Genomic DNA, 27227 nt, shown 5'->3' on the forward strand with positions numbered 1-27227 from the left:
CAAGTTATCTATCAAGATTACATAGGGCGATGCAAGATGAGTAAAATCACACCACTAATCATGTATATCGAATACATAATCCTATGTTCGCATGGCAAGTTCTAAATCAATATATCCACTGTCGCTTCAATAAAGATTAACACACAATCCAAGATGTTAGCTACGCATCCAAGACGAATAAGCACAATGAATACGAAGAAATCAAACATTCATCACATAAATAATTAAGGCAAATCAACTACTGAAATCCATATATAAATCCGCTAGAATCCCACGATAATGATTAGCTCATAATCGAACTTCTCATCATCATGGGTTCGAATGTAAACATGGTACTGAACATGAAAAACAAAGTTAAAGTACGAGAATAAGAGTTAAGAGACAAATCCGAAACGAGCATCCAAAGTTACACCTACTTCGAAGAATTACAAAAGTAAAAAGCTATGAAATTCGATCTCGATCTTCTCCGTAGCCGTCACGTGCTCCCTAGAATGTTTCTAGGTTCTGTTTTTAATCCCCCAAGTTTTTCTTGTACTTCCCCAACGGACGGGCCTTCAAACGGATCAAAAACGGTCAAAACGGGCCAAAAATCCCGCTCACAGCTCAGGCCGGGGCCTCACAGCTCAGGCCGGGGCCTCACATCTCAGGCCGGGGCCTCACAGTGGCAGAATGCTTCTTTGCCCATAACTCTCTCCTCGGGCATCCGATTGCTTCCCCGTTTTTTTTCAATGAAAGCTATGATTCTCCTCTTCGTCCTCCTTCCAAGAACCTACACAAAAAAACACTAAAAAAATATCAAAAACACCAAAAGCTTGAGGCCATTTCATCGTTTTAAGTCAAAACGAAAGCTTCCAAGTGGATATGAAATCCACTTATCACACCCCCAAACTTAAACCGATGCTTGTCCTCAAGCATAGACACACACACAAACACTACTAATAATGCATGAATGCAACTAAATGCCTACATCTAAATGAATCCTGAAGTGTACTCCTTGTTAACATATAACCCTCAGAATATGCAACATTCTCGGCATTCATCTCTTTCACATATTTGCCATGTTCTCTTCCACTAACAAGTGTGAAGTGCATCGTGTGTGCTAGCATGCTCTCTAGTGAAACAAAACAAAGACCATCAAACTTCAACAGAGTCCTCACTATGAGCCGTTAATCAGAATCAGGTTTAAACACTTCTTTACTAACGAGTCAACTAAAATTTAGGGTCACTCAAGAATTCCTATGCCTCTCCTATTTTTTTTCTATATTTTTTCTTTTCTTGCTAAGTCTAAGGGTGGGACGCTCCTCAGTGCAAGTGAGTCACAACCGCCATTCGACTTCGCTTATTCTATTTTTTTTTTTTATACTCAAGTAATTCTCCAGTAATCAAGGGCTGTGAAAAGTCACCAAGAAATTGCTTATTTCTAATACATCTGCACTTAATACCAGCACAAGTACATGGATCGTCCCTTTCACATGGCATTGCATTCTACCCATTGATCTCAAAGGAGTACTTGATAAATTTTATTCTCTTTTTTTTTTCTCTTTTTTTTTCTCTTTTTTTTTCTTTTTTTTCTTTTTTTCTTTCAGAAAGGCGTGTTCATCCCTTAACTCCCCCAAACTTAAGATTTACAAGCTCTAAGTTCAAAAAGGGAATATTCCAAACTCTACGCCCGACTCAACGCAAGGACTCAAGAAATAAGTTAGTCTAAGTCTAATCTCTAGAGCATAAGTGTAATTACAATTTTCACACAAGTAGTTTCCAAGTAACAAGGCATCACCTGCGATCAAGACTACTAGCCAAGAAATTATGCACATAAACTCATCATAGGACATCAACTTGTAAAACAACTTCAAGATTCATGCAAATGCAACTATATGCAACTACTAACACATACTAAACACAAGCATATATAAAAAAACTACTAATATGCAACTATATGCGATAATACGCTAAACTATATGCAACATGCAATCTATATGAACATGCACTACTACTAGTCCTTAGATTACCACCCCCAAACTTAAAATATTCAATGTCCTCATTGAAGGTGATAAAAAGGATCGAATGTACCTAGAAGTCGGGATGATCACCCTCCTCGGGTGGAGGATCAGGTGGTGAATATACCATGCCATTTCCAAACACTGGCCAATCAACCTCCACACCAATAGCTCGAAAAGCACTCCCAAGAGCCTGAGTCAAATCCTTTGCAAAACGGCGGTGAATGTCATGCATGTCATCTATGCGCCGTGACAACCTTCTAAATTGCACATCACTTAAGAGATCCGGTGGTAGTTTGAGTTCGAGTATGGGAGCTTCTTCAATAGATGGTTTAAGATGCTCCTGAACATTTTTAAGCTCTGTTACTCCTTGAGACTTGAATGGAATACCAACCTTCCTCTTCCATGGAGATGAATTCAAGAACTGAAGTTGCTCTGCTTCCTCTTCACCTCCGAATTCAGCTTCACCTGTTAGAACCCTTTCCAAGATGTCAGTTTTCAGCCTTGGGTCAATTTCTGGATGAGCTGCAGCTTCTATTGGCTCCACCTTAAAGCATTCTTCTTCGTCAGTTGGAAATTTCATTGCGTTGAACACTTTGAAAGTGACACTCTGATCTTGAACTCTCATTGTAAGCTCTCCCTTTTGCACATCGATCAAAGTTCGGCCTGTAGCTAAGAAAGGCCTTCCCAAGATAATGGGAATCCTCTCATCCTCCTCAAAGTCTAGAATGACAAAATCAGCAGGGAAGATGAGCTTATCCACCTTCACCAAGACATCTTCCACTATACCTCTCGGGTATGTGATGGACCGATCAGCCAGTTGTAATGACATGTTCGTAGGTTTCGGCTCCGGCAGCCCAAGTTTCTTGAAGACAGACAACGGCATCAGATTGATGCTAGCTCCCAAGTCACACAAGCACTTGTCGAAAGATAACTTGCCAATGGTACACGGGATTGTGAAGCTTCCCGGATCTTTCAGCTTCGGAGGCAATTTCTGCTGCAACACAGCACTACACTCCTCGGTCAAAGCCACAGTCTCCAAGTCCTCAAGTTTGAGTTTCCGAGATAGAATACCTTTCATGAACTTAGCATAACTCGGCATTTGTTCTAGAGCCTCCGCGAAAGGTATGTTGATTTGTAGTTTCTTGAAAACTTCTAGAAATTTAGCGAATTGCTTATCGAGCTTATGCTTCTGAAGTCTCTTCGGAAAAGGTGGAGGTGGATATACTTGCTTGACCCCAATATCAACTTTCGGGCTAGATTTCTCGGCTGAATCCTTGCTTGCTTCCTCGTTGATTTTATTCTTGTCAGCTTCAACAACAGTTTTTTCACTATCTGACTTAGATGAGAGCTCGAGTGTTTCAACCTGTTGATCACTCTCTTCCTTGTTTTGCTCTGTTGCTGATTCTTTTTCCTTCGTAACCTTTCCGGACCTTAAGGTGACAGCCTGTACCTGTTCCTTCATCTCTTTCTTACCCGGATTGGCCTCGGTATCACTAGGAAGCGTTCCTTGTGGTCTGTTTATCAACGCGTTAGCAATCTGCCCAATCTGATTCTCCAAAGTTTTGATTGACACCGCTTGGCTTTTAATCATTAATTTCATCTCTTCCCATTCAGATCTTTCGTTGGAAGACTGTCCAGCCACCCCATGATTTTGTTGCTGGAATCCAGGTGGATGGAATTGCTGCTTCGGTGCAAACTGTTGTTGAAAACCAGAAGGGTTGAAAGGTCTAGCTCCTTGCTGCTGAAACTGCTGAAACTGTTGTTGCTGTTGTGGCATGAAGTTCTGATTATTGCTCCAGCTGAAATTCGGATGATTTCGATTATTCGGGTGATAAGTAGCCGGAGCTGGCTGCTGAGATCGCTGAAAATTGGTCACAAACTGAGCTGACTCGATAGATATGGCACACTGATCAGTGGAATGTGTACCCGCACAAAGCTCACAAACTGAAGGTGGCTGATGAATCCCCAAGTTTACCAAAGAGTCCATCTTCATAGTAAGAGCCTTGATTTGCGCAGTCAAGGCTGTAGTAGCATCAACATCCAGAATCCCTGCTACTTTGCCCTGATGAAGACGCTGAGTAGGATTCTGATATTCATTTGCAGCCATCATCTCGATCAACTCATAAGCCTCCTCATAACTCTTAGTCAATAGAGCTCCACCTGATGCTGCATCGAGCATTGGTCTCGATTGAGGACCCAAGCCATTATAAAAGCAATTAATCACCATCCAATCAGGCATCCCATGATGTGGGCACTTTCGCAGCATCTCCTTGTAGCGTTCCCATGCTTCACATAAAGTTTCACCAGATAACTGAGAGAATTGAGTGATAGCATTCCTCATTGCAGCTGTTTTGGCCATAGGGAAGAACTTAGTAAGAAACTTCTGAGCCAGATCCTCCCATGTCGTAATAGATCCTGCAGGAAGAGAATGCAACCATCCCTTAGCTTTATCCCTCAGAGAAAACGGGAACAGCCTCAATTTAATGGCATCTTCCGTAACACCATTGAACTTGAAAGTGTCACAGATCTCAATGAAGTCTCGAATATGCATATTAGGATCCTCTGTCGGAGAACCCCCAAACTGTACTGAGTTCTGTACCATCTGAATAGTGCTAGGTTTGATTTCGAAAGTGTTGGCCTGAATCGCTGGCCTGACAATGCTCGACTGAATGTCATTGATTTTCGGCTCAGAGAAAGTCTTAAGAGCCTTAGTATCATTAACTGCTGGTGGTTGATCATCCATTGTAGTACTCACTATCGTTTCTTCCTTAACCAATGCTTCCTTATGAGCCCGAGAACGTGTTCGCATACACGTCACTCAAGTACCTGAAACACACACAACGAACTAAAGTGAGAAAAGAATCCAAGTCACTGAACTTTAATGACCACTAATGACAAGCACATAAACTAAAATAAAACACCGAGTCCCCGGCAGCGGCGCCAAAAACTTGTTCGCACAAAATCACGCAAGCGTACGTGGTCACAAGTAGTATAGAATCAAATTCAGTTCGTTCCCACAGAGACTGGTGTATTCAGAAATATGTACTTATGCACCAATGTATGATTATTGTTCAATGCTTAGACAAGTAACAATTTGGTTGGTTTTAACTAAATTAACTAATTAAGTCGAATTATAACTAGAGAATTAAAATCGAATTACTATGGAGAATGAAACATGGGATTCTAACTTCATTATATACTTCCTTCAGAGCTATGCCTTGTCGATATGTGATGGTTGATAACTAATCAGATAACACGAAACTAATACACGCTAACTGTCGTTATACGTGCACCATACTGCTACACATCCACAATTAAGATAGAAGGTAAACAGACACCAATTATGCTTAGACCCTATATGTCTATAGAATTTGAAAGCATAACGGTTGAAGAACAAGTTATCTATCAAGATTACATAGGGCGATGCAAGATGAGTAAAATCACACCACTAATCATGTATATCGAATACATAATTCTATGTTCGCATGGCAAGTTCTAAATCAATATATCCATTGTCGCTTCAATAAAGATTAACACACAATCCAAGATGTTAGCTACGCATCCAAGACGAATAAGCACAACCAATACGAAGAAATCAAACATTCATCACATAAATAATTAAGGCAAATCAACTACTGAAATCCATAGATAAATCCGCTAGAATCCCACGATAATGATTAGCTCATAATCGAACTTCTCATCATCATGGGTTCGAATGTAAACATGGTACTGAACATGAAAAACAAAGTTAAAGTACGAGAATAAGAGTTAAGAAACAAATCCGAAACGAGCATCCAAAGTTATGCCTACTTCGAAGAATTACAAAAGTAAAAAGCTATGAAATTCGATCTCGATCTTCTCCGTAGCCGTCACGTGCTCCCTAGAATGTTTCTAGGTTCTGTTTTTAATCCCCCAAGTTTTTCTTGTACTTCCCCAACGGACGGGCCTTCAAACGGATCAAAAACGGTCAAAACGGGCCAAAAATCCCGCTCACAGCTCAGGCCGGGGCCTCACAGCTCAGGCCGGGGCCTCACATCTCAGGCCGGGGCCTCACAGTGGCAGAATGCTTCTTTGCCCATAACTCTCTCCTCGGGCATCCGATTGCTTCGCCGTTTTTTTCCAATGAAAGCTATGATTCTCCTCTTCGTCCTCCTTCCAAGAACCTACACAACAAAACACTAAAAAAATATCAAAAACACCAAAAGCTTGAGGCCATTTCATCGTTTTAAGTCAAAACGAAAGCTTCCAAGTGGATATGAAATCCACTTATCAATTAGCTGCTAGTAAGCATTGGCCTTTACATCAACTGGATGTAAACAATGCTTTTTTACACGGCCAGCTTAAAGAAAAAGTGTAAATGAGGGTTCCAGAGGGCATTCCTAATCCTCATAACTATGTCTGTCTTCTCAAGAAATCTTTATATGGTCTGAAACAAGCTTCTAGAGAATGGCATGGTAAGCTGGTAGAAGAGTTATTTGCACAAGGTTTTACTCAGTCCAAGAATGATTATAGCTTGTTCTATAAAAAGTCTGATGATCGTATCTGCATAGCTACTGTGTATGTGATGATGTCATCGTCACTGGTAGTGATGATATAGCTATCAAGGATCTTAAAACTCATTTGAATGTACTTTTTGGTATAAAGGATTTGGGGAATCTGCATTATTTCCTGGATATTGAAGTGACTCATACTTCTGATGGAATTATTTTGTCTCAACAAAAATTTTCTTGAGAATTGCTTCTAGAATCTGAGTTTGATGTTTCTCAGCGAGCATGCACTCCACTTCCAGTTCATCTAAAGCTCAATCACAGTGAAAGAGACTTGTTCACAAATCCAGAACTTTATAGATCACTTGTAGGTAAATTGAATTACCTCATTAATACACGTCCAAATTTATCATACACAGCACAATCACTCAGTCAATATATGCATACACCAAGGACACAACACATGATGGCACTGCAACACACACTCAGTTATGTAGCTAATATTGTAACTCAAGGTATTTTACTGAAAGCTTTAGACCAGCTTAAGCTTCAGGCTTTCTCAAATGCTGATTGGGCATCTTGTGTTGATTCTCGATGATCCATTACTGGATACGTTTTGTTGTTGGGTGATTCTCCCATTACCTGGAAATCTAAGAAGCAGCATACAGTCTCTAAGTCATTTAGCAGAGGAAGAATATAGAGCCATGGCTGCTGCTCCAGCTTAGCTTACATAGATGGTGCGCTTACTTGAAGATTTAGGAGTAACTAATCTCAAACTTGTTTAGCTGAATTGTGACAACCAATCTACTTTGCACATATCAAAGAATCCCGTCTTCCATGAACGTACTAAATACATTGAACTCAATTGTCATTTTACTCAAGACAAGGTCCTTGAAGGGTTACTACAACTCACTTATCTTCCCACACGTTCCCAGCTAGCTGATGTGTTCACCAAGGTTGTTCAGTCACCTCACTTTAACACACTGCTGTCCAAGTTGGGCATGTTGCCTGCACAGGCAACATGCGGGTCGAATAACCAGATCAAAGTCGAGATGTAACTTTCTCTGTTAGTAAACTAGATTTTTTTATCTAGTGGAGGAAGCATGGCCAATTGGGCATGAAGTGAACCAGATATCTTATTTGGACATTATGAGCTAGTAAAATTCTATCTTTGTTCAATCTGGCCCATACTATATTGTGCCATTTGTAAAAACTTGCATGCTCCTCTGGTGATTAGAACAACACAAGTTGAAGGTCTTGTGGTTGTTTCATAATGAATGTGATAGAAAGCTGCAGAGCTTGAGTCTACTAGAGCTGGGTTGAGAGTTGAGGTGGTGATCATCTTAGTCTCACAACACTGTTGCCAGCTAGCACCAATTTTCCAATGGAGTTGATTAATCAAGATATTGATTAGCAACTAATTTATCTTGTTATTTAGAAGGTGGTTACTCTGCCAAATTCATATTTCCTTGTTATCTTTAGTACACTCTTGTTATTTAGCAGCTAATATATCTTGTTATCTGTAGTTAAGCAACAATTATTATCATTTTAACAAAGTAAGACCCCAGTTACAATGTGCCTAAAGCCCAAGTCAGGGAAGCAGAAAATTTTACTAACGAATATTATTCCTCAATATTGATCATAAATATTGAAAAATAACATGAGATGGAGGGAGTACAAATTAACCAAAAATATTATACATACCAGAATCTTCAACATCCAGGACAACACCAAAATCTTTTAAATATAAATTTCGCCAAGATCTTGAACATAAATCACTCTACATGGGATCACTAATTTCTCCTCTCATCTTTGTAAAATTCATTTTGTAAAATTTTGTTAATATCAAAATATAAATATGTCAGAGGAATTAAAAACGAGCATACGATTTCATGAAAAATATTTCAAAAGATACATAATATAATAACAAAGAGTTTTTTTTTAGTAGAAAATCAATTCAATAATGAAAAGCCATACGGCATCTACAAAAATAGTCGCGTCGAACAAACATAAAACATAAACAATCACTGATTAATCCATTATTCATGGAATCACGCGATTTGTTGAAGATGACATATTTACAAGTACCCTCTTCTCCACATCCGGTTGGAGTTAATCCTGTTTGAGCTATCGACCATAGTTGCAATCCCTTAACATCTTTTATCACTAAATCTACTCTCACAAAGAAAAGAGAGAAAAACCAAAACTCTCACCAAGGAGAGAAACAACCTAACTCCCACCAAGGAGAGACTACACCAAATCGAAATAATAAGTAAAGATAAATATACCTTAGATCTGGAGTGGAACCATAAAAACAAGAGAAATCAAACTGAAAATCCACCCGTTTGAAACAGAGAAGAAAGATAGCGAAATCTCCAATGGTTTTAGATCTAAAAATTCTCCTGAGAATGGATCCGGAGCAGAACCACAAAAACAAGAGAAATCAGACTGAAAACCCGCCCGCTTGGAAGAAAGACAGCGAAATCTCCGATGGTTTAGATCTAAGCTCCCGGAGAAGAACCGTTATTCAAAAACTAAGAAGAACACAAAGTAATTAAATGATTTGGGGCTTTCCACTGGTGAAAACCGATGGAAGTCCTAGGCGGCTACGACAAGAAGAGGCTAGAGGGAACTAGGGTTGAATAACAAAGAGCTGATCATAATAAATGATGTTGCGAACAATATAACAATACTACTAAACAAACACGAAGACAAAAGTCAAAATTAAGACGTGACCAAAAGGACCAGACAGGTTAGTACTTTACAAATAGTTTTGTCTTAGAAAATAATATACTTTCATATTTTATTTTTTATTTAATTTAAAATTATGATTTATTATCGATAAATATTTTTTTCATCATTTTAGATATGTTAAGAATAAAATTTAATAAGAAATTAAAAAGTTCACGTGCATTGCACGAGTTATAAGCTATATACTCCTTCCGTCCCAAAAAGAGTGAGCTGATTTTGACTTTTATGGAGATTAAGAAAAATGTAGTAAAAGAAACTAAATTTAGTTGAAAAGTGGGTAAAGTGGTGGGACCCATTAAAATTTTAATAATAGATTTGAGATAGTGGAGGAAAGTAGTGGGTATAAAAGTATTTATATTATTATACAATGGAGATAGTGGAAGAAGGTAGTGAGTTTAATAGTGAAAAATAGCGTTAAAAAATAATTGAAAGGCTTATGTTAAGCCTATTTGTATTTAAGAGTATTAACTCAACTCTGATAAGAAAGAAAGTAAATTAGCAAGCTCTACTGAAGGAATCTGTACGAAGAACGTCAAGTGATTTATTAAAATCATATGTCTGAAGAATTTCAGGATGCTGCTGCACACCACTGATAGAAGTTCATTAATATGTTCAAGCCTCAGTGTACAAATAATATTTTGTAGCACGTCCAGAAGTCCAGAAGGTATAAAGTTTTAATACTTTATTTATTCAGAAGATTCCAAACTATTTCTACTTATGAAGATGAACTACGAAGACAAAGACTCGACGAACAAGCCACTTCTCAAATGTTTAATTGATAAAGAATATTTGATTCAGCTAGATACAGATGAACCAGACAGTACATTTGTGTGTCAGCTGCTCAGATTAAATATTCTGCATCAACGATAGGTGGTCGTTCAATCAAGACATTGAATCAAATCTTTTAAAGGAAGTCTGAAGACCTGCTGCTGAAGACTGTGCTCAATATAATTATTCTTTTAATTTATTCACATCTCAAATTAATTATATAAGTTATGTAATTTATTTATTAAATTAATTCACACTTGAATTAATTTAATTTATGAATTTATATGATTAATATAATTAAGTGAATAATTATTGAATTAATTATATTAAAGAAAATCTTTTTATAAACTGATTTTGGGCACGGTATGACAATCATATAGATTGTCATACCGCACCTGGTTTGTCATACCGTGTCTAGCAGCATGACTTGCACAATGTCATACCGAATTGTGTAGCATGACAATGTTACACTTTGTCATACCGATTTGGCTTAGCATGACAATGTGATGGTATGTCATACCGAAGCAAAGTGGTATGACATTACCTTGCATTGTCATACTGAATCAAACTTAACCTCCAAGTCATATGTCATGCTATGAATTGTCATACCTAAATTTGTAGTATGACATTAGCTGACATTGTCATATCGATTCCAATTGCAGCATGACAATGTCCTGTTATGTCATACCGATTTCTATTTCAGTATGACATTAGCTCACATTGTCATTCTGATCTTTGTAGCATGGTCATACCAAGTTTGTCATACAAGTTCAAGGTGTTGCCTATAAATATGGCTTCAACCTCTTCATTAGTTGTTGTTCAAAGCTTTGTAAACTTTCAAGTTGTTTGTAACTTGCTATTCGTTATATCCACAGTTTTCTGTGCTTTGATCACTCGGTTGTTTTATTCACTAAACTAGAATACATCCTGTCGAATTTATTCTACGAAATTTAGTGAACATTAAAACGAACCATATTAATTATATAACGACTTAAAAAATTGTTATATTAATTAATTTAAATCTGATTAACAAGTTAAACTCCGATCAGATTATTCCGCCGAGATTATTTTGTGACGATTGTATTCAACCCCCCCCCCCCCTTCTACAATCGTATCTGGACCTAACAATTGGTATCAGAGCAGTTGATACCATTTTTCCGTATCAGATCCTATACACACTCTGTAACGTCCAAATATTTTTTATTCGAATTAATTTTATTCCAAAAATTAATTCTGATTTAAAATATTTTTCTTTCAAAAATCCAAATCTCATCCAAACACTATTCATTTCAAATCCTTAAAAATGAGTACGCAAAAGATCAGTAGCATTAAAATCCCACCGTTCAGCCAGGAACACTTTGGCCTATGGAAAAGGCACATGTTCCTATTCCTTCGAACTGCGAACAGAAAATACATTGGGATTTTAGACAAAGGTGTTACTACTCCTATGAAGGTCATATTAGCACACGAAGAGGATGGTGTGTTGATACCTCATCAGGTCATTCCGAAAGAACTTTCTGAGTACACAGATGAAGAGAGTGAACAGATGAATTTAGATGATGCTCTTCAACTAATTTTGGTTGAATCTCTAGATCCAGTGATGTACAATGCTGTTGTAAATTGTAAGAACGCCAAGCAAATCTGGGATACGTTAGAGATTATCAATGAAGGCTCAGAGGAAGTCAGGGAAAACAAGAAAGAGATACTGATGGCTCAGTATGAACAGTTTGGTTCCCATCCCGGTGAAGGGATTTCAGAAGTATTTATCAGACTTAATAATTTGATAAATGATTTAAATCTGAATGGGAAATTCTACGACAAGAAAGAGGTCAACATGAAGTTTCTCTTAACCCTTCCTGAACATCTGGAACACAGAATCACTGCCATCAGGGAAAGCAGAGATCTGAATGAGATTTCTCTGGAAAGACTCTACGGAGTTTTGAAAACTTATGAACTGGAGCAAGTTCAGAGTAAACAGAGATATGGCTGGGGTAAAACACAGAACCATTCGAGAGCTCTAGTTGTTGAGTCACCTGTACTGGAAGAAAAGAAGAAGGATGTTGTTGTTCCTTCTAAGACTACTCAGGAATTTGTTGTACCTGAGATTGGTCAAACTGCTTCTTCCAGTGGTGACGAAGAGTTCTATACAATGGAAGAACTTGAACTGTTAGAAGATCAATCTCTATCCCTGTTTGCCAAGAAGTTTGGAAACATGAGATTCCGGAAGAACCCTTCCTATAAATACAAACCTACTGTTAATAAATTTCAGAAGGGAGGCTATTCATCTTCAACAAGCAAAGGAGGATACAAGACTGGGATGGTGGACAGAAGTAAATTTAAATGTTTCAACTGTGGTGAACCTGGACACTTTGCAACTGAGTGCAAGCAGCCCAAGGTTCAAGGAAAGAGAAAGGATTCGTATGATGAGCTGAAGCAGAAGTATGATGCCTTAGTAAGAAAGCATCATGGTACTTCTGGAAGTCAAAGCTTCAAGAGCAAATCATATCTAGCAGAAGGGAAAAGCTGGGATGATACAGATAGTGATGAAGAAGAGCAGATTGGGAATGTTGCTCTCATGGCTGATGCTGGATCATCTTCACCTCCTCCTGCTGGAAGCTTTCAGGTAGATCCTACATGCCCTAAACTGTTTATGCAATTAGGACTTGAAAGAGATGATGCTATTAAAAAGTTGAAAGCTGCCAATCTTAAAATTGATACTTTAGTCTTAGATATTCATGCTTATAAAATGAATGAGATGAAAGTATTAAAACCTAAAATAGAACAATTGACTATGGATTTAGGATTTCAAAGTGCTAAAGTCAAAGTTCTAGAGATAGGTGAGATTGCTTTAAGACTTCAGCTAGACGAAGAGAAAGTTAAGTGTAAAGCCTTTAGGGATGCCTCCATGATAGTCAAAGAACTTAATGATAAACAAGAGATCAAGAGAACTGTTGGAATAGGCTTTGACTATAACAAATCTGTAGGTAAGGCTAGTAACATTACTCCCTTTAAGAAGAGTGCAAAGGAGAGAGGAATTCCTTTTGTTTTGAAAGATTCCCCTCAACCTTTGTTTAAGGTCTCAGAAGCTGAACCTCTGTTAGAAACTCCTGTTGTCATTAAATATGAACTCAAACAGGAAGACCTTAAAATGAAAGAGAGTAATGAGAAGAAAGATGAGATCCCGACATCACTGAAACCAATCAAAGTGAAAGGCAATGTTAGGTTGCTTAAAGCTGGTTTAGGTGTCAACTCTGAAAGAACCAAATTCAACAAGCCTAATAGTTTTGTGAACAGTAAGAACAGAGATAACAGATGTCATTCTACTGAGAACTTTAAAACCTTTAACAAAGTTAGAGTAGAATCTGTTGACATTCCTACTGTGATGACTGATATTCTTGTTGCTCCTACATTTGATTCATGTCATAAATTCTGTGGTGTTGATAACTGTATGCTCTGTGCTTTCAATACTATGTCTGCTTATTTTAATAATTTGCATGCTAAAAATGAAAACACGACACCAAGACAACACACAAACCACAAGCATGCTAGATCAAAGACTGCTAGTCCTCCTCGTGTTAGGAAGGAGACTTATGTTCCAAAGCCTAAAACCAAGGTTTATAAGGCTGTTGTTAAGGAAGTAAGTTCAGTCAAATCTGAACCAAGTATCAGTCCAAGAGGCTCCGTTGTATTACCTAATAGAAATCAGTTCTTTAAGACTGCCGGACCCAATCAAGTGTGGGTCCCAAAGACTGTCTAATCAAGTTGTCTTTTGCAGGGTGCCAGTGGAGTTGTTCGTGTTACCTGGGTGCTTGACAGTGGAGCGTCAATGCACATGACTGGCAATAGATCCCTGCTGGAAGACATAAGAGAAGGAGCTGGCCCTACAGTCAGTTTTGCTGATAATAGCAAAGGTCGAACTGTGGGATATGGCAAGTACAAAATTGGAAGGATCATCATAGAAGATATTGCAATAGTTGAAGGACTTCAACATAATCTCCTGAGTGTCAGTCAATTCTATGACAAAGGATATTATGTTCATTTTGAAAAGGAGATATGTATCATTAAACATATCAAGGATAAGCGTCCTTCACTATGTGGCATAAGGAAAGGCAATATATTCGTAGCTGATTTATCTTCAGGACCAGGAAACGAAGTTCACTGTTTCTATGCCAAAGCGTCTGCTGAAGATAGTTGGTTATGGCATAAGAAGCTCTCACATCTCAACTTCAAAACCATGAACTCTCTAGTCAAGAGAGATCTAGTGAGAGGGTTGCCTTCCCTGGAATTCTCAACTGATGATCTTTGTGAAGCTTGTCAGAAAGGAAAAGCGAAGAGAGCATCTCACAAAGGCAAAACCATCAATACCATTACAGATCCACTTCATTTGTTGCATATGGATCTGTTTGGCCCTGTAAATGTTGCATCCATTGATGGAAGAAGATATGCCTTGGTTATTGTGGATGACTTCTCGAAATTTACTTGGGTTTACTTCCTGGCTTCTAAGGATGAAACCCCGTTGACAGTGATTGATCATATAAAGTTAGTTGAATTGGATAAAGGTGTGCCAGTCAAAGCTGTAAGGTCAGACAATGGCACAGAGTTCAAGAATCAAACTCTAATTAACTTTTACTCTGAAAAGGGAATTAGAAGGCAGTATTCAGCACCAAGGACTCCTCAGCAGAATGGAGTCGTCGAAAGAAAGAATCGTACACTGATCGAAGCTGCAAGGACTATGATTGCTGAAGCAAAGCTTCCACTGTACTTTTGGGCTGAAGCTGTGTCTACTGCCTGCTACACCCAGAATAGAACTTTGATCAACAAGGATCATATGAAAACTCCATTTCATCTGTATAACAACAAGAAGCCTTATGTCAAACATCTTCATGTATTTGGAGCCAAGTGTTATGTTCTCAAGGATGGTGAAGAGAACTTGAACAAGTTTGAGCCAAAGGCATCTGAAGCAATTTTTGTTGGTTATACAAACAATGCTTATAGAGTTTTTGTAATTGATACTCTGTCAGTGAAAGTTAGTGTCAATGTTACATTTGATGACACTAAACTTCCAAGTATACAATCTGCTGATCCATCTGAATCTCTGAAGTTTGATAACTATCCAGATTCTGATTCAGATGATGATGTGCCACCTGAGGTTGCAACAGGTGATGACAACAATGATGATGATCCAGGCAATGGTGGAGGAAATGGCAATAATGCTGGAGATTCCACTGATGCTAGTGGTGGATCATCAAGTCAACCTGGCAACAACTCAGGGGGAGCTGGTGGATCAACTAGTCATACACATCAGCCTAATGATAATACTGCTGAATCATCAAGGACACAACTTCCAAGGGAAAGGATTTGGAGCAGAGATCATCCCTTTGATCTGATTATTGGTGATCCTGATGTTGGTGTAAGGACTAGAAGTGCTACGACAAATGAATGTCTATTCTCTGGTTTTCTACCACAATTAGAACCAAAGAAAGTTGATGAAGCACTTGCTGATCCTGATTGGGTTCTTGCCATGCAAGAAGAACTCAATCAATTTGAGAGACAAGAAGTCTGGGCCCTGGTTCCAAGACCAAAAGGAAAGTCTACAATTGGATCTAGATGGGTCTTCCGTAACAAGTTAGATGGTGATGGCATTGTTGTAAGAAACAAAGCCAGACTGGTTGCAAAAGGTTATTCTCAGGAAGAAGGAATTGATTACGATGAAACCTATGCTCCAGTTGCTCGTCTTAAAGCCATCAGAATATTTCTTGCATTTGCTGCACATTCCAGCTTCAAGGTTTATCAGATGGATGTGAAAAGTGCATTTCTGAATGGAAAGCTAGAAGAAGAAGTATATCTGGAACAGCCCCCTGGCTTTGAAAATCCAGAGTTTGCTGATTTTGTGTACTTCTTATTCAAAGCTGTCTATGGGCTCAAGCAGTCACCAAGGACATGGTATGACACCCTCTCTGAATTTTTAATTGAAAATAAATTTACTAGAGGTGTCATAGACAAAACTCTCTTTTACAAATTGCATGATAATGATATGATATTTGTTCAAATATATGTTGATGATATTATATTTGGTTCTACTAACGATAACTTGTGCAAGAAGTTTGCTAAGTTAATGCAGAGTAATTATGAGATGAGTATGATGGGTGAACTGTCCTACTTCCTTGGTCTTCAAGTAAGCCAAAAGGAAGATGGAATATTCATTTGCCAATCAAAGTATGTCAGAGATCTTCTAAGAAAGTACAATCTAGAAGACTCTTCTCCGGCAAAGACACCCATGGCCACTGCCACAAAGCTTGACCAGGATAAATCTGGTAAGAAAGTTGATATTACAAGCTATCGAGGTATGATTGGCTCATTACTTTATCTTACTGCGAGTAGACCAGATATCATGTTTGCAACATGTTTATGTGCTAGGTTTCAGGCTGATCCTAAAGAATCACATCTTATAGCCGTCAAAAGAATCTTTAGATATCTTAAGGGTACACCTGGTTTAGGTATCTGGTACCCTAAGAATACTGGTTTTGACTTAACCGGCTATACAGATTCTGATTATGCAGGTTGCAGGATTGACAGAAAGAGTACGTCTGGAAGTTGTCAATTTCTAGGACGTCGATTGGTTTCCTGGTACAGCAAGAAGCAACACTCAGTGTCCACTTCTACTGCTGAAGCTGAGTACATAGCTGCTGGCAGTTGCTGTGCTCAGATTCTCTGGATCAGGAATCAATTAAATGATTATGGTATTTCTGTCGACAAAATTCCTATATTTTGTGACAACACCAGTGCCATAGCCATTTCAAACAATCCAGTGCAACACTCCAGGACCAAGCACATAGATATCAGGTATCATTTTATTCGAGAACATGTCATGAATGGAACTGTGGTGTTACATTTTGTACCCACGGCTGATCAAATTGCTGACATCTTCACTAAACCACTTGATGAATCCACTTTCTCTAAGTTGGTTTGTGAGCTAGGGATGTTAAATATGCCATGATTCTCTTTGTATATATTATATATTTGTTCTATATATTATTATATATTTTTGTGAATTTTCTGTGTAATATATATATTTTATTAGATTTTATATAATTGTTTGTAAATTATCTGATAATTTTCTGAGTAATTATGCATGTTCATATTTGTTTCTGTTAATTTTCTAAGTGCTGCATACTCCCCTGTATTATTTTTCAAGCATTTGGATAATTATTTGTGCCTATTTTGTGTTTTTCAAAATTAATTAAGCATAAATATCAGTTTTTAAGTTAATTCATTTTTATGAATTAAATTTAAATTCATAAATATTTATATTTAATTAAAGTTGAATTTTACAAAATATATGTGTAATATATTATATATTATTTGTCTTAGGTTTTTGATTTTATGTGTAAACAGTTTTATTCCAAAAGAAAATCAAAAATCATAATATTTATATATATTTCTGTGTTGTTAATCTTATTTAACTCGGCATGACAATCTGATAGATTGTCATACCGAGTTTATGTACCGGTTTTTGACTCCCGTATGACAATGTGAGGTTTGTCATACAAGATTCGTTTAAAACTCGGTATGACAATTCTTTACATTGTCATACCGAAGTTCAAAACTCGTATGACATTATCAACCATTGTCATACTAAACTCTTTCACCAACCCCGTTCAAAACCTCGGTATGACAATCCATTAGATTGTCATACCGAAGTTTTAAATCCGTATGACATAAACAGACTTTGTCATACTAGCCACTTCATCTTCCCCAGTCGATACACACACATACACGCACCTAACTCCACTCGGTTTTCAAGTTTCTTCCATAAAAACTTGCTGGTTACTCGATTTCAAGCACGATTTTGCTTGCTGGTTACTAATTCTTCGATTTCCAAGCTGTTATTCTGCCCGATTTTGTTTTGATCTTACTGAGTTCGACCGAGTCACTGAGTTCGACCGAGTTGCCCGTTTCTGAGCGAGTTTGAACGATTTAGTGCCGATTCCGTGATTTTGTGACTGTGCATTATCAGTATTGATCGATTTCCACCTATCTCGAGTCGACTGAGTTTGAAACCCTAAGATTGTGTTCGAATTTTGGGGGTTCTTGATAAAATTAAGGGCTCGTTTGGCTAATTGGAGTTTTTGGGACTTTGTTGGACTTAATATTGGTCATTTACAATTTAATTAATTTTTAATTCGAGTTTAATCTTTTAATTCGAATTATTAATTAATTGGTTAATTGTTAATTAATTATTAATTGAAGTTTGCGGGATATTTGAGAATTAACCTTTTATTTGAAAAATTCTCGCTTAATTCAATTCTTAATTATAAAAAATGGCTGGCCAATTTGTAATCGGGGAGACAAACTACAATGGGTACTTGGACCCTGATATCAGTTTAGTAAGATTCCGACCGTGGGTGAGATTCCTGAATAGTCAAAGTTTAGTCAGCACGGCGATCACCGCTCATGCTGATTTACAGATTCGACCACTCCAGGACTTTTACTCCTCTGCCATCAACACTACATTGCTGGAAAGCTTCAGAGTCTCGGGAAATATTGGTGGTGGACGAAGTATCACTATATCTGTGGATGATGTAAATAGGATTCTTGGATTTCCACGCGACAACTTTGCTGAGATTCCTACAGATGCTGAGATTATCCAGTTCTTTCAGACCATTCACTATCAAGGAGAGATTCATCTACCGAGAATGCTGAAAGGGAATCTTAAACCTGAGTGGGATTTGTTCTTCGACACGCTGGCAAAAGTCTTTTCACCTACCACTCGAAGCAACTACAACATCATATCTTCGCTTCTTCAGATCATTGGATTCTGTATTGTTTACAATCGACGAATCAACTTTGGCAAGTTGCTTCTTCAGTCGATTTTAAAGAAGTTGGGACCACTCAGCAGCCGATCAGTTGCACAGAATCCCAAAGTGGTGTGCTTTTTCCCTCGGTTCTTAATGCTCTTTCTGAATGATAAGATGACAGACGCGGAGAAGAACTCTTATTTCAATTCTCCAATTGCACCAACTCTCCGTGTCTGTACCAAACTGATGAAATCTCTGACCAACAAGAGAAAGCATGAAAATATACCCCTGGTCGTAACTCCATACTTGTTGGAACAGTTCAATGCTCAACAACAACTGCATCAGTTTCAAGTGGCTCAGGAACAGCAACAGCAACAACCTCAACTACAACCAGAACACCAACAACCTGAACCCCACCAATCACCACATCAATCTCCACATCAGTCACCATACCAATCACCACATCATTCCCCTCTACATCAAACACACACAGTTGAAGACGAACGTCAGGAATACAACTTCTTCGAAACCCAACCGTCTTCATCTGAACCACTACCGCAACAACAACACACCCACTTTTACCCACAAACACAATCAACCTCACAACCACTACCTGCTGACTCTACCTCAAATCCAGAGTTGCAGTCCTTTCGAAAGGACCTACAGGTAGCTCAGGTACTTTCTGACTTCTCTTCTAACTTTAATATTGATATGTCAGATTATGTTTGTGACCTTGATTTTGTTTTCCAGCCTACCAGCAATGAACCTGACAACACACAGGTTCATAACCTAGCTGAAGATTCTCTTCAACAAATATTCGTTTCTCCAAACACATCAACCAACACTTCAATGCAACCTGTTCGTAAAGTTGCGAGGAAACGGAGTTCGAGTAGTTTATTGAGTCAACCCGCAGCTCTGTCTTCCATAAAGAAGCCAAGGTTGGAAGCCCTGGAGACATCTGCAGCCTCATCCTTGCCTTCCCAAAAAGGCTTGGACTTGGAACAGGCAATGAAACAGTCTTTGGACTCATTCTCTCAACAGAATGATGCCATTGAAGTTGACCGTCCTGCCACGGTACCCTGTACAGAGTCAAGCACTGCGCTAGCACTCACGCTAGTGCAAGACCAAACAGTTACACAGGTTACTATGTTTACTGATTGCACAGATTTTCAAAATCCAATTAGTATGTATGAAAACTTTACTGATCGCACTTTCTTTGATGATCAGGAGGAACTTGGCAGCTTGCAAGTAAATCTGCCCTCGCAGGCATTCGGAGGACAATTTGTTCCTCCACTACCTTTGAACCCATCTCAGGGGACATTGGTAGTTTACACAGGTACAGCTGGAAGAGTGAATACTATGAGTGAAGAAAGGCAAACACCGAGCGATACACATGCACGTGAGGCTAGTGAAACAGCTTTGAGTGTACGTGAGGTGAGTGCACACACTAACACAGCTCTGTTGGAGGAACAAATGGCTAAGCTGAAAGCTGAATTAGCCCGAATGATTGCAGAAAATGAGAAACTAAAGGGTGCACAGTTGGTGACCCTAGAAAGGAAAGCAGATGAAAGGCCATCCAGTTCTTCCAGGGATGAGCTTAAAGAAGAAATACATGAGTTGGCTGTCGAGATGAGATCTAACCATGCTCTTTATATGTCAAGATTTGATGATATCGACAGTAAACTTGATCAACTCCTCAGGAACTCAAAGTCAGATGCTGATACCTCCAGAGAGGATCCCTCAACTAAGGGGGAGAATAGAAGAGATAGAGGAGGAGATGGAGACAAAGGTGACAGGGGCAATAGTTCGAATCAAAGCAACAAAGGGAATACTTCTGAATCTGCTCCTGACAATTCTGGAAAGTCTAAGGGCAAAGAGCCGGCACATCAATCTGAGGATGTCTTTAATTCTGATAATTATGATGATTTTCCACAAGACATGGATGATGATGACATCTTCGATGCTACCTACCGTCAAGCAGAGGAAGAAGGCAAATTTGAGGAGAGCTATCTGTTTCAGGATGAAGAACCTGTTGATCCTGAACACGAAGAAAATGTCTAGAAGTTTAAAGCTGAGAATGAAGCTAGGAAGCGTAAGCTTCGAGATTACCAGAAACTTCTAGAGGACAAGTTGATAACTGAAGAGCAAATCAAGATAGAGAAGCAGAAAATCTATGATGCTGCGTGCAAGCAGAAGAATCTTGATATAAAAAGGAAAGTTGGAAAAAGCTGGGACATAGCAAAGAGGATTTTCAATGGACCTCAAAGGGAGTCTTTCAATGACCAAAAGTTTTTATCTCTGATCTACGATCTTCGAGAGGTAAACCCTGACGAGGATATCTTTATGCATGCCCTCGCTTTAGAAATTGATTATTTGACTGTGGGAGTCAATAACTTGCTAGAACAGTGGGAGCTGATTGTATATACACGGAGAAATGGTTCATTTAGATTATCTGTTGAATTTCTTAAATCATTCTCTGTGTCTGAGCTTTGGGTACTTCGCAATAAGGTAAAGCGATGCTCCAACCTGAACGAACTCCTTCGTGATAAGCTGTTGGATTGTGCTGTCTTCAACAGTCCACAGGTTGTCAAAAATCCATATTGTATAAAGTTTGTTCACAAGGAGCTCTTAAGCACTGTCTATCTGAATGAAGAGGCTTTACCTAAGTATCCTGCTAAGCGACTGGCTCTAGCATCCACTCTACTTCGAACCAAGGGCTTCGCTTCTAAAGCTAAGTCTGATGCTGATGATGTGATTCTAGCCTACTGCACCCGAAGGAATATTTCTCAATACTTCCGGAGGATGAAGAATGTTACAAAGGCTCAGCCATCGGATTTCCAAGAAGACCCTGTAGAGATGGAAGTGTTACATCAACTGGCTCTGGCAAGGGAACGTAAGAAGCGTGGTGAGTCCACTACATCAGAAGTGCCATCCAGAGAAGAACCGTCAACTCCTATTCTTCACGATTCTGATATCGAAGAAGGAGAAGTTGATCTTTAGATTTGTTAAGGAATTTGTGATATATGTTCAGTAAGAACATCCTTATGTAATCTAATGTACTTGTTTGAATTCTGGTGAATGTTTAATGAAATACCAGAAACTTTTTGCTATTTACAATTCATGTTTAATCCTTTGTCTTATCATTTAGTTGAGTTATCCTCTCGATAATTTGCATGTTATGTTAACAAACAAATAGGGGGAGATTGAAAGGCATATGTTAAGCCTATTTGTATTTAAGAGTATTAACTCAACTCTGATAAGAAAGAAAGTAAATTAGCAAGCTCTACTGAAGGAATCTGTACGAAGAACGTCAAGTGATTTATTAAAATCATATGTCTGAAGAATTTCAGGATGCTGCTGCACACCACTGATAGAAGTTCATTAATATGTTCAAGCCTCAGTGTACAAATAATATTTTGTAGCACGTCCAGAAGTCCAGAAGGTATAAAGTTTTAATACTTTATTTATTCAGAAGATTCCAAACTATTTCTACTTATGAAGATGAACTACGAAGACAAAGACTCGACGAACAAGCCACTTCTCAAATGTTTAATTGATAAAGAATATTTGATTCAGCTAGATACAGATGAACCAGACAGTACATTTGTGTGTCAGCTGCTCAGATTAAATATTCTGCATCAACGATAGGTGGTCGTTCAATCAAGACATTGAATCAAATCTTTTAAAGGAAGTCTGAAGACCTGCTGCTGAAGACTGTGCTCAATATAATTATTCTTTTAATTTATTCACATCTCAAATTAATTATATAAGTTATGTAATTTATTTATTAAATTAATTCACACTTGAATTAATTTAATTTATGAATTTATATGATTAATATAATTAAGTGAATAATTATTGAATTAATTATATTAAAGAAAATCTTTTTATAAACTGATTTTGGGCACGGTATGACAATCATATAGATTGTCATACCGCACCTGGTTTGTCATACCGTGTCTAGCAGCATGACTTGCACAATGTCATACCGAATTGTGTAGCATGACAATGTTACACTTTGTCATACCGATTTGGCTTAGCATGACAATGTGATGGTATGTCATACCGAAGCAAAGTGGTATGACATTACCTTGCATTGTCATACTGAATCAAACTTAACCTCCAAGTCATATGTCATGCTATGAATTGTCATACCGAAATTTGTAGTATGACATTAGCTGACATTGTCATACCGATTCCAATTGCAGCATGACAATGTCCTGTTATGTCATACCGATTTCTATTTCAGTATGACATTAGCTCACATTGTCATTCTGATCTTTGTAGCATGGTCATACCAAGTTTGTCATACAAGTTCAAGGTGTTGCCTATAAATATGGCTTCAACCTCTTCATTAGTTGTTGTTCAAAGCTTTGTAAACTTTCAAGTTGTTTGTAACTTGCTATTCGTTATATCCACAGTTTTCTGTGCTTTGATCACTCGGTTGTTTTATTCACTAAACTAGAATACATCCTGTCGAATTTATTCTACGAAATTTAGTGAACATTAAAACGAACCATATTAATTATATAACGACTTAAAAAATTGTTATATTAATTAATTTAAATCTGATTAACAAGTTAAACTCCGATCAGATTATTCCGCCGAGATTATTTTGTGACGATTGTATTCAACCCCCCCTTCTACAATCGTATCTGGACCTAACAATAATAAGTACAATAGATTTATTCTTTTTGGCACGTCCCAAAAAGGAACAAGGGTCGATTAAAATGGGACCGAGGGAGTATATAAAAGTTGTACCGCATTATTTGGTGATGGGACCGTATTAAATCCATATCACATGTAAATGGGAAACATGAAAAGCGTTTTTTTTTACGGCAACTAAAAGGAGGAGATGTATGTGTACGAGGAGAGTTTGTCGTAGAGGGAGAAGAAGACAGTTGTACGAGGAGAAAGCTTTGTATGGCTTAAAACAATCGTCGTAGGTCCAGTCCAGTAAAGTTGAAAGTTACTTCAAAAGGATGGGATTCCAGAAAATCAATTATGACCACACTCTGTTCAACTGGTAGGGTCCTTCGTGTATGAACCGAAAGAAGAACACAAGATTATTTCTAAGGCCTAGGAGAGTGCTCACATACTTGAAAGGTACCCTGGATTTCGGAGTTTTCTACAAGAGAGATACGTGTAGTGATCATGCACGAGATTTTGATAACGAAGAAAGTACTGCAGGCTCAATTTTTTTACTATGTGGTACATCAATTTGTCAAAGTTGAACAAAGCAGGAAATTGTTACTTCATCTTCTGCAGAGGCTAAATATATGGCTGCTCCTGCATGCATACGCTCGGCTATTAAGTTTCTAAGAATCCAGTTATGCATCGAAGACAAAATACATTGACGTCAGATATCATTGTTTACGAAATCTGTGAACTGAAGGGGTTGTAAAATTAGTATTTTGCCGAACAAATGATCAAGTAGCAGACATATTGATAAACCTGTCAAATTAGATCAGTTTATAGATCTCAGGGGTTTACTTCCATATTTCAATAACATCAACTATGTTTGATATATCATCCACATAATTTGGATTGAGAACTCTGCTCCTATGTGACATTGTAGTCATATTTCTTAATTGATCAACTTAGATAAGATAATCTTGTTTTCAGAAGATAAATGTAGTTTACAGGGAAGAAAATAAAGGAAGACCAGGAAGAGTAAATCCAGCATCAACTATGAAAACATTGCCTGTGACGTACTCTGAAGAATCATGACTTAAGTAGAGGATGAGCGATGTCAGTGCGGGATCAGATGTAAGAAAAGTTTTCAATGGAACTGTTCTTGCACACACGTTCTTAAGCCACTCCTTTTTCATCAGGTTCTCTGTTATCTCAGATGGGAATAGACCAGGCGATATTGAATTTACTCTTATATTATATTTTCCCAGTTCTAGTGCCATAATCTGTTTATTTGCAAACCAAAAGTTAAAATCGAATAATAGCAAAACAACAATGCTAAACTATACTGTAATGTGTTTTATTACAGTTATACATGGTAATTGGCAAGGCTATGTATTATTCTTTTACTACAACCTCCTCTTCAAATCCACTGATTTGTTTTTCTGCAGATGCTACGTGCTTCTGTATCAGTCTAACTAGCTCATATCCTCTCGATCATACATAGGGGTGTAAACAAACCAAACTATTCGTGAGCTACTCAAGCTCGGCTCAGAAATTATTCGAACTTGATTCGATACTAATCGAGCCGAGCTCGAGCTCGAGCTATTTGGGTGTTTTACCGAGCCAAGCTCGAGCTTCAAATTACTCGGCTCGTAAGGTTCGCGAGCCTTATCGAGCCTCTACTATTTTTTAATTTTTTTATTATGAATATATATTTACAAATATATTTAATATTTTATTTATAATTTATATATTTAATCGAATCGAACTTGAGCCTAACCGATTATATTTCAAGTTTTTGTCAATATTTGGTGACTCGATTCGAGCTGAGCTCGAGCCTATCGAACTGTTTACGAACCGAGTTTCGAACTTGAAATTAAATACTCGATCGAACACGAACTCGAGCTCGAGCCCCGAACTTTTCAGTCGAGCTCGAGCCGAGCCTGACAGTGTTCGACTCGGTTCGGCTCGATTACACCCCTAATCATACGTGTAAGTGTGAGGCTTGTGATGGAAATGTTTTTCGCCATCAATGAAAATCTTCTAATTCACAACTGCATGATATAAAGTTAATATAGGTTAACAAATCAAGAACAGTGTACCTTAGTCATGGAATTTAGTCCCGATTTGGAGGAACTGTAGGCAAGACTTCCATGTATTTGGGTTCTATTCAAACCAGCAGTTGAAGATATATTGATGATACATCCCCCTTGAAGTGCTCCCACCATGCATAATCCGACATACTTGGACACCAACCATGATCCTGTTAAGTTCGTCCTCACCACTTTGTTCCATTCTTCTTCACTTATAAAAAGTGAAGATTTCGTTCCACCTTGTCCAAAAAAAAAAGTTCATATATTTTTAAAGTAATCTTGTGAAATGTTAACCTAAATGGCAAGAAATCACCTCTCACACCAGCGTTATTGATCAAAGTATCAATGCGGCCAAAACACTTCCACGCTTTCTCTACGGCCAATCTGACCGCCTCACTATCCCCTGCCACATCAAGCTCAACAGCAGCTGCACGGTACCTAATACTACCAGGTCTTGGCGCATAAGCAAGCTCACTAGCATCGACAAACTGGTTGATTTCTTCACAAAGAGACTTAAGCCTGTCCATTCTCCGAGCAGCTGCAACGACTTTACAACCTGCATTCGCCAAGTCGATACAGAGTTCTCGCCCAAGTCCGGATGATGCGCCCGTTACCATCACAACCTTGCCATCTAAATTGCTCCACGGTTCCATTTTCTTCAAGGCTCTACTTGTCTTTGCTTCAGCATTTAAAGGCCAGTGTCTCTTTTATGTGGGACTGTGTGCGCCTTATAAACGGGCTCCCTTCTATTTGTGGCCACCCAAAACTCCCAATTAACATATATGATCACCCTAGTTGCACTTTAATTTTTTGGTCACCATAGTTCACAAACACAGCCGGGGGCAAGGGTGGATTGAATTTTTATATGTAATAAACCCCAACAGAGGCGAATATAGATAAAATTAAAGTGTTGGACCATACTGAGGACGAACACTTAGCATTATATTTTTAAAAACAATATTAAAATGTTCCACTAGAATAAGAATGAATAGAGTATAAAATTATTCTGATTTTTTTTAAATAGTTATATGTTCGACCAAGTATAAGGCCACACTGAAATTATTATTTTTTTTTAAAGAAAAGGAGATAATTCAATAAATAATAGCCATACGGCATCTACAAGAATGATCGAGTCGAACAAACATAGAAAAAATTAACATCCCTGTCTTCATACCCAAGATGAGACAAATAAGAGATGTTGAAATTGACGATAAAACTCCGTTTGAGCTATCAACCACAAATGTAATTCCCGGAACGCTTTTATCAATAAATCCAAACCAACTCTCACAAAAGGAGAGAAAAATCACACACTCTCACGAGGGAGAGAAATCAAACTATAACCAAAACTAACTGGAGAAAATCCAACTCTAAACTAAAACAATTAGATCTGCACCACGACATGTAGGAGATAATCGATCCACGCACAAATTCCAAAAGCTTTCGGAAAGTGAATAAGAACAAAATCCGAAAGTTTCGGTGGTATAGATTTAAGAAAACGTTTCTCAAAGAAGGAGATTTATTAAGAAAATTTAATGAAAAAGCAAGAACAATGAAAGGAAAATTTTGAGGTTTTTCACCGGAAAACCGATGGAAGCCACGTCGAAGATGAAAAGAGTGAGGCGGTTAGAAAGTAGCGACAAAAAAAGAAACTAGGGTGTTAGACTTTTCACTGAAAAGTTTTTTAAAACTTTTTTA

The 27227-nt window shown here is 38.0% G+C and overlaps 1 protein-coding gene and 1 non-coding gene across 5 annotated transcripts; one reads left to right on the forward strand and one right to left on the reverse strand.

Moving 5' to 3' along the window:
* Positions 1-217: 217 nt before the first annotated feature.
* LOC108206854 (uncharacterized) lies at positions 218-26413 on the reverse strand. 4 transcript variants are annotated; one of them, XM_064086998.1, is made up of 3 exons: positions 25846-26413; positions 25542-25771; positions 5619-6163 (listed from the first exon to the last, which is right to left on the reverse strand). In XM_064086998.1, exons 1-3 carry the CDS (start codon positions 26183-26185, stop codon positions 6038-6040), a joined length of 696 nt encoding a protein of 231 aa, XP_063943068.1. In that variant the 5' UTR covers positions 26186-26413; the 3' UTR covers positions 5619-6037. The 4 variants fall into 4 exon arrangements, with proteins under 4 accessions (XP_063943067.1, XP_063943068.1, XP_017232766.1 ...); XM_017377277.2 differs by lacking the exon at positions 5619-6163 and adding an exon at positions 24250-24722 and having other exon boundaries at positions 25855-26410; XM_017377276.2 differs by lacking the exon at positions 5619-6163 and adding an exon at positions 24250-24722 and having other exon boundaries at positions 25846-26402.
* Positions 4238-4344, forward strand: LOC135150925 (small nucleolar RNA R71). The gene has a single exon (XR_010289386.1). It is a non-coding gene; the product is annotated as a small nucleolar RNA R71 (small nucleolar RNA).
* Positions 26414-27227: the final 814 nt, after the last annotated feature.

This window comes from Daucus carota, chromosome 2, assembly GCF_001625215.2.
Source record: "Daucus carota subsp. sativus chromosome 2, DH1 v3.0, whole genome shotgun sequence".
Taxonomy (NCBI): Eukaryota; Viridiplantae; Streptophyta; class Magnoliopsida; order Apiales; family Apiaceae; genus Daucus; species Daucus carota.

Coding starts and splice junctions, on each gene's coding strand:
- LOC108206854 (XM_064086997.1), bottom strand. CDS start 4,809: ATGCGAACACGTTCTCGGGCTCATAAGGAAGCATTGGTTAAGGAAGAA.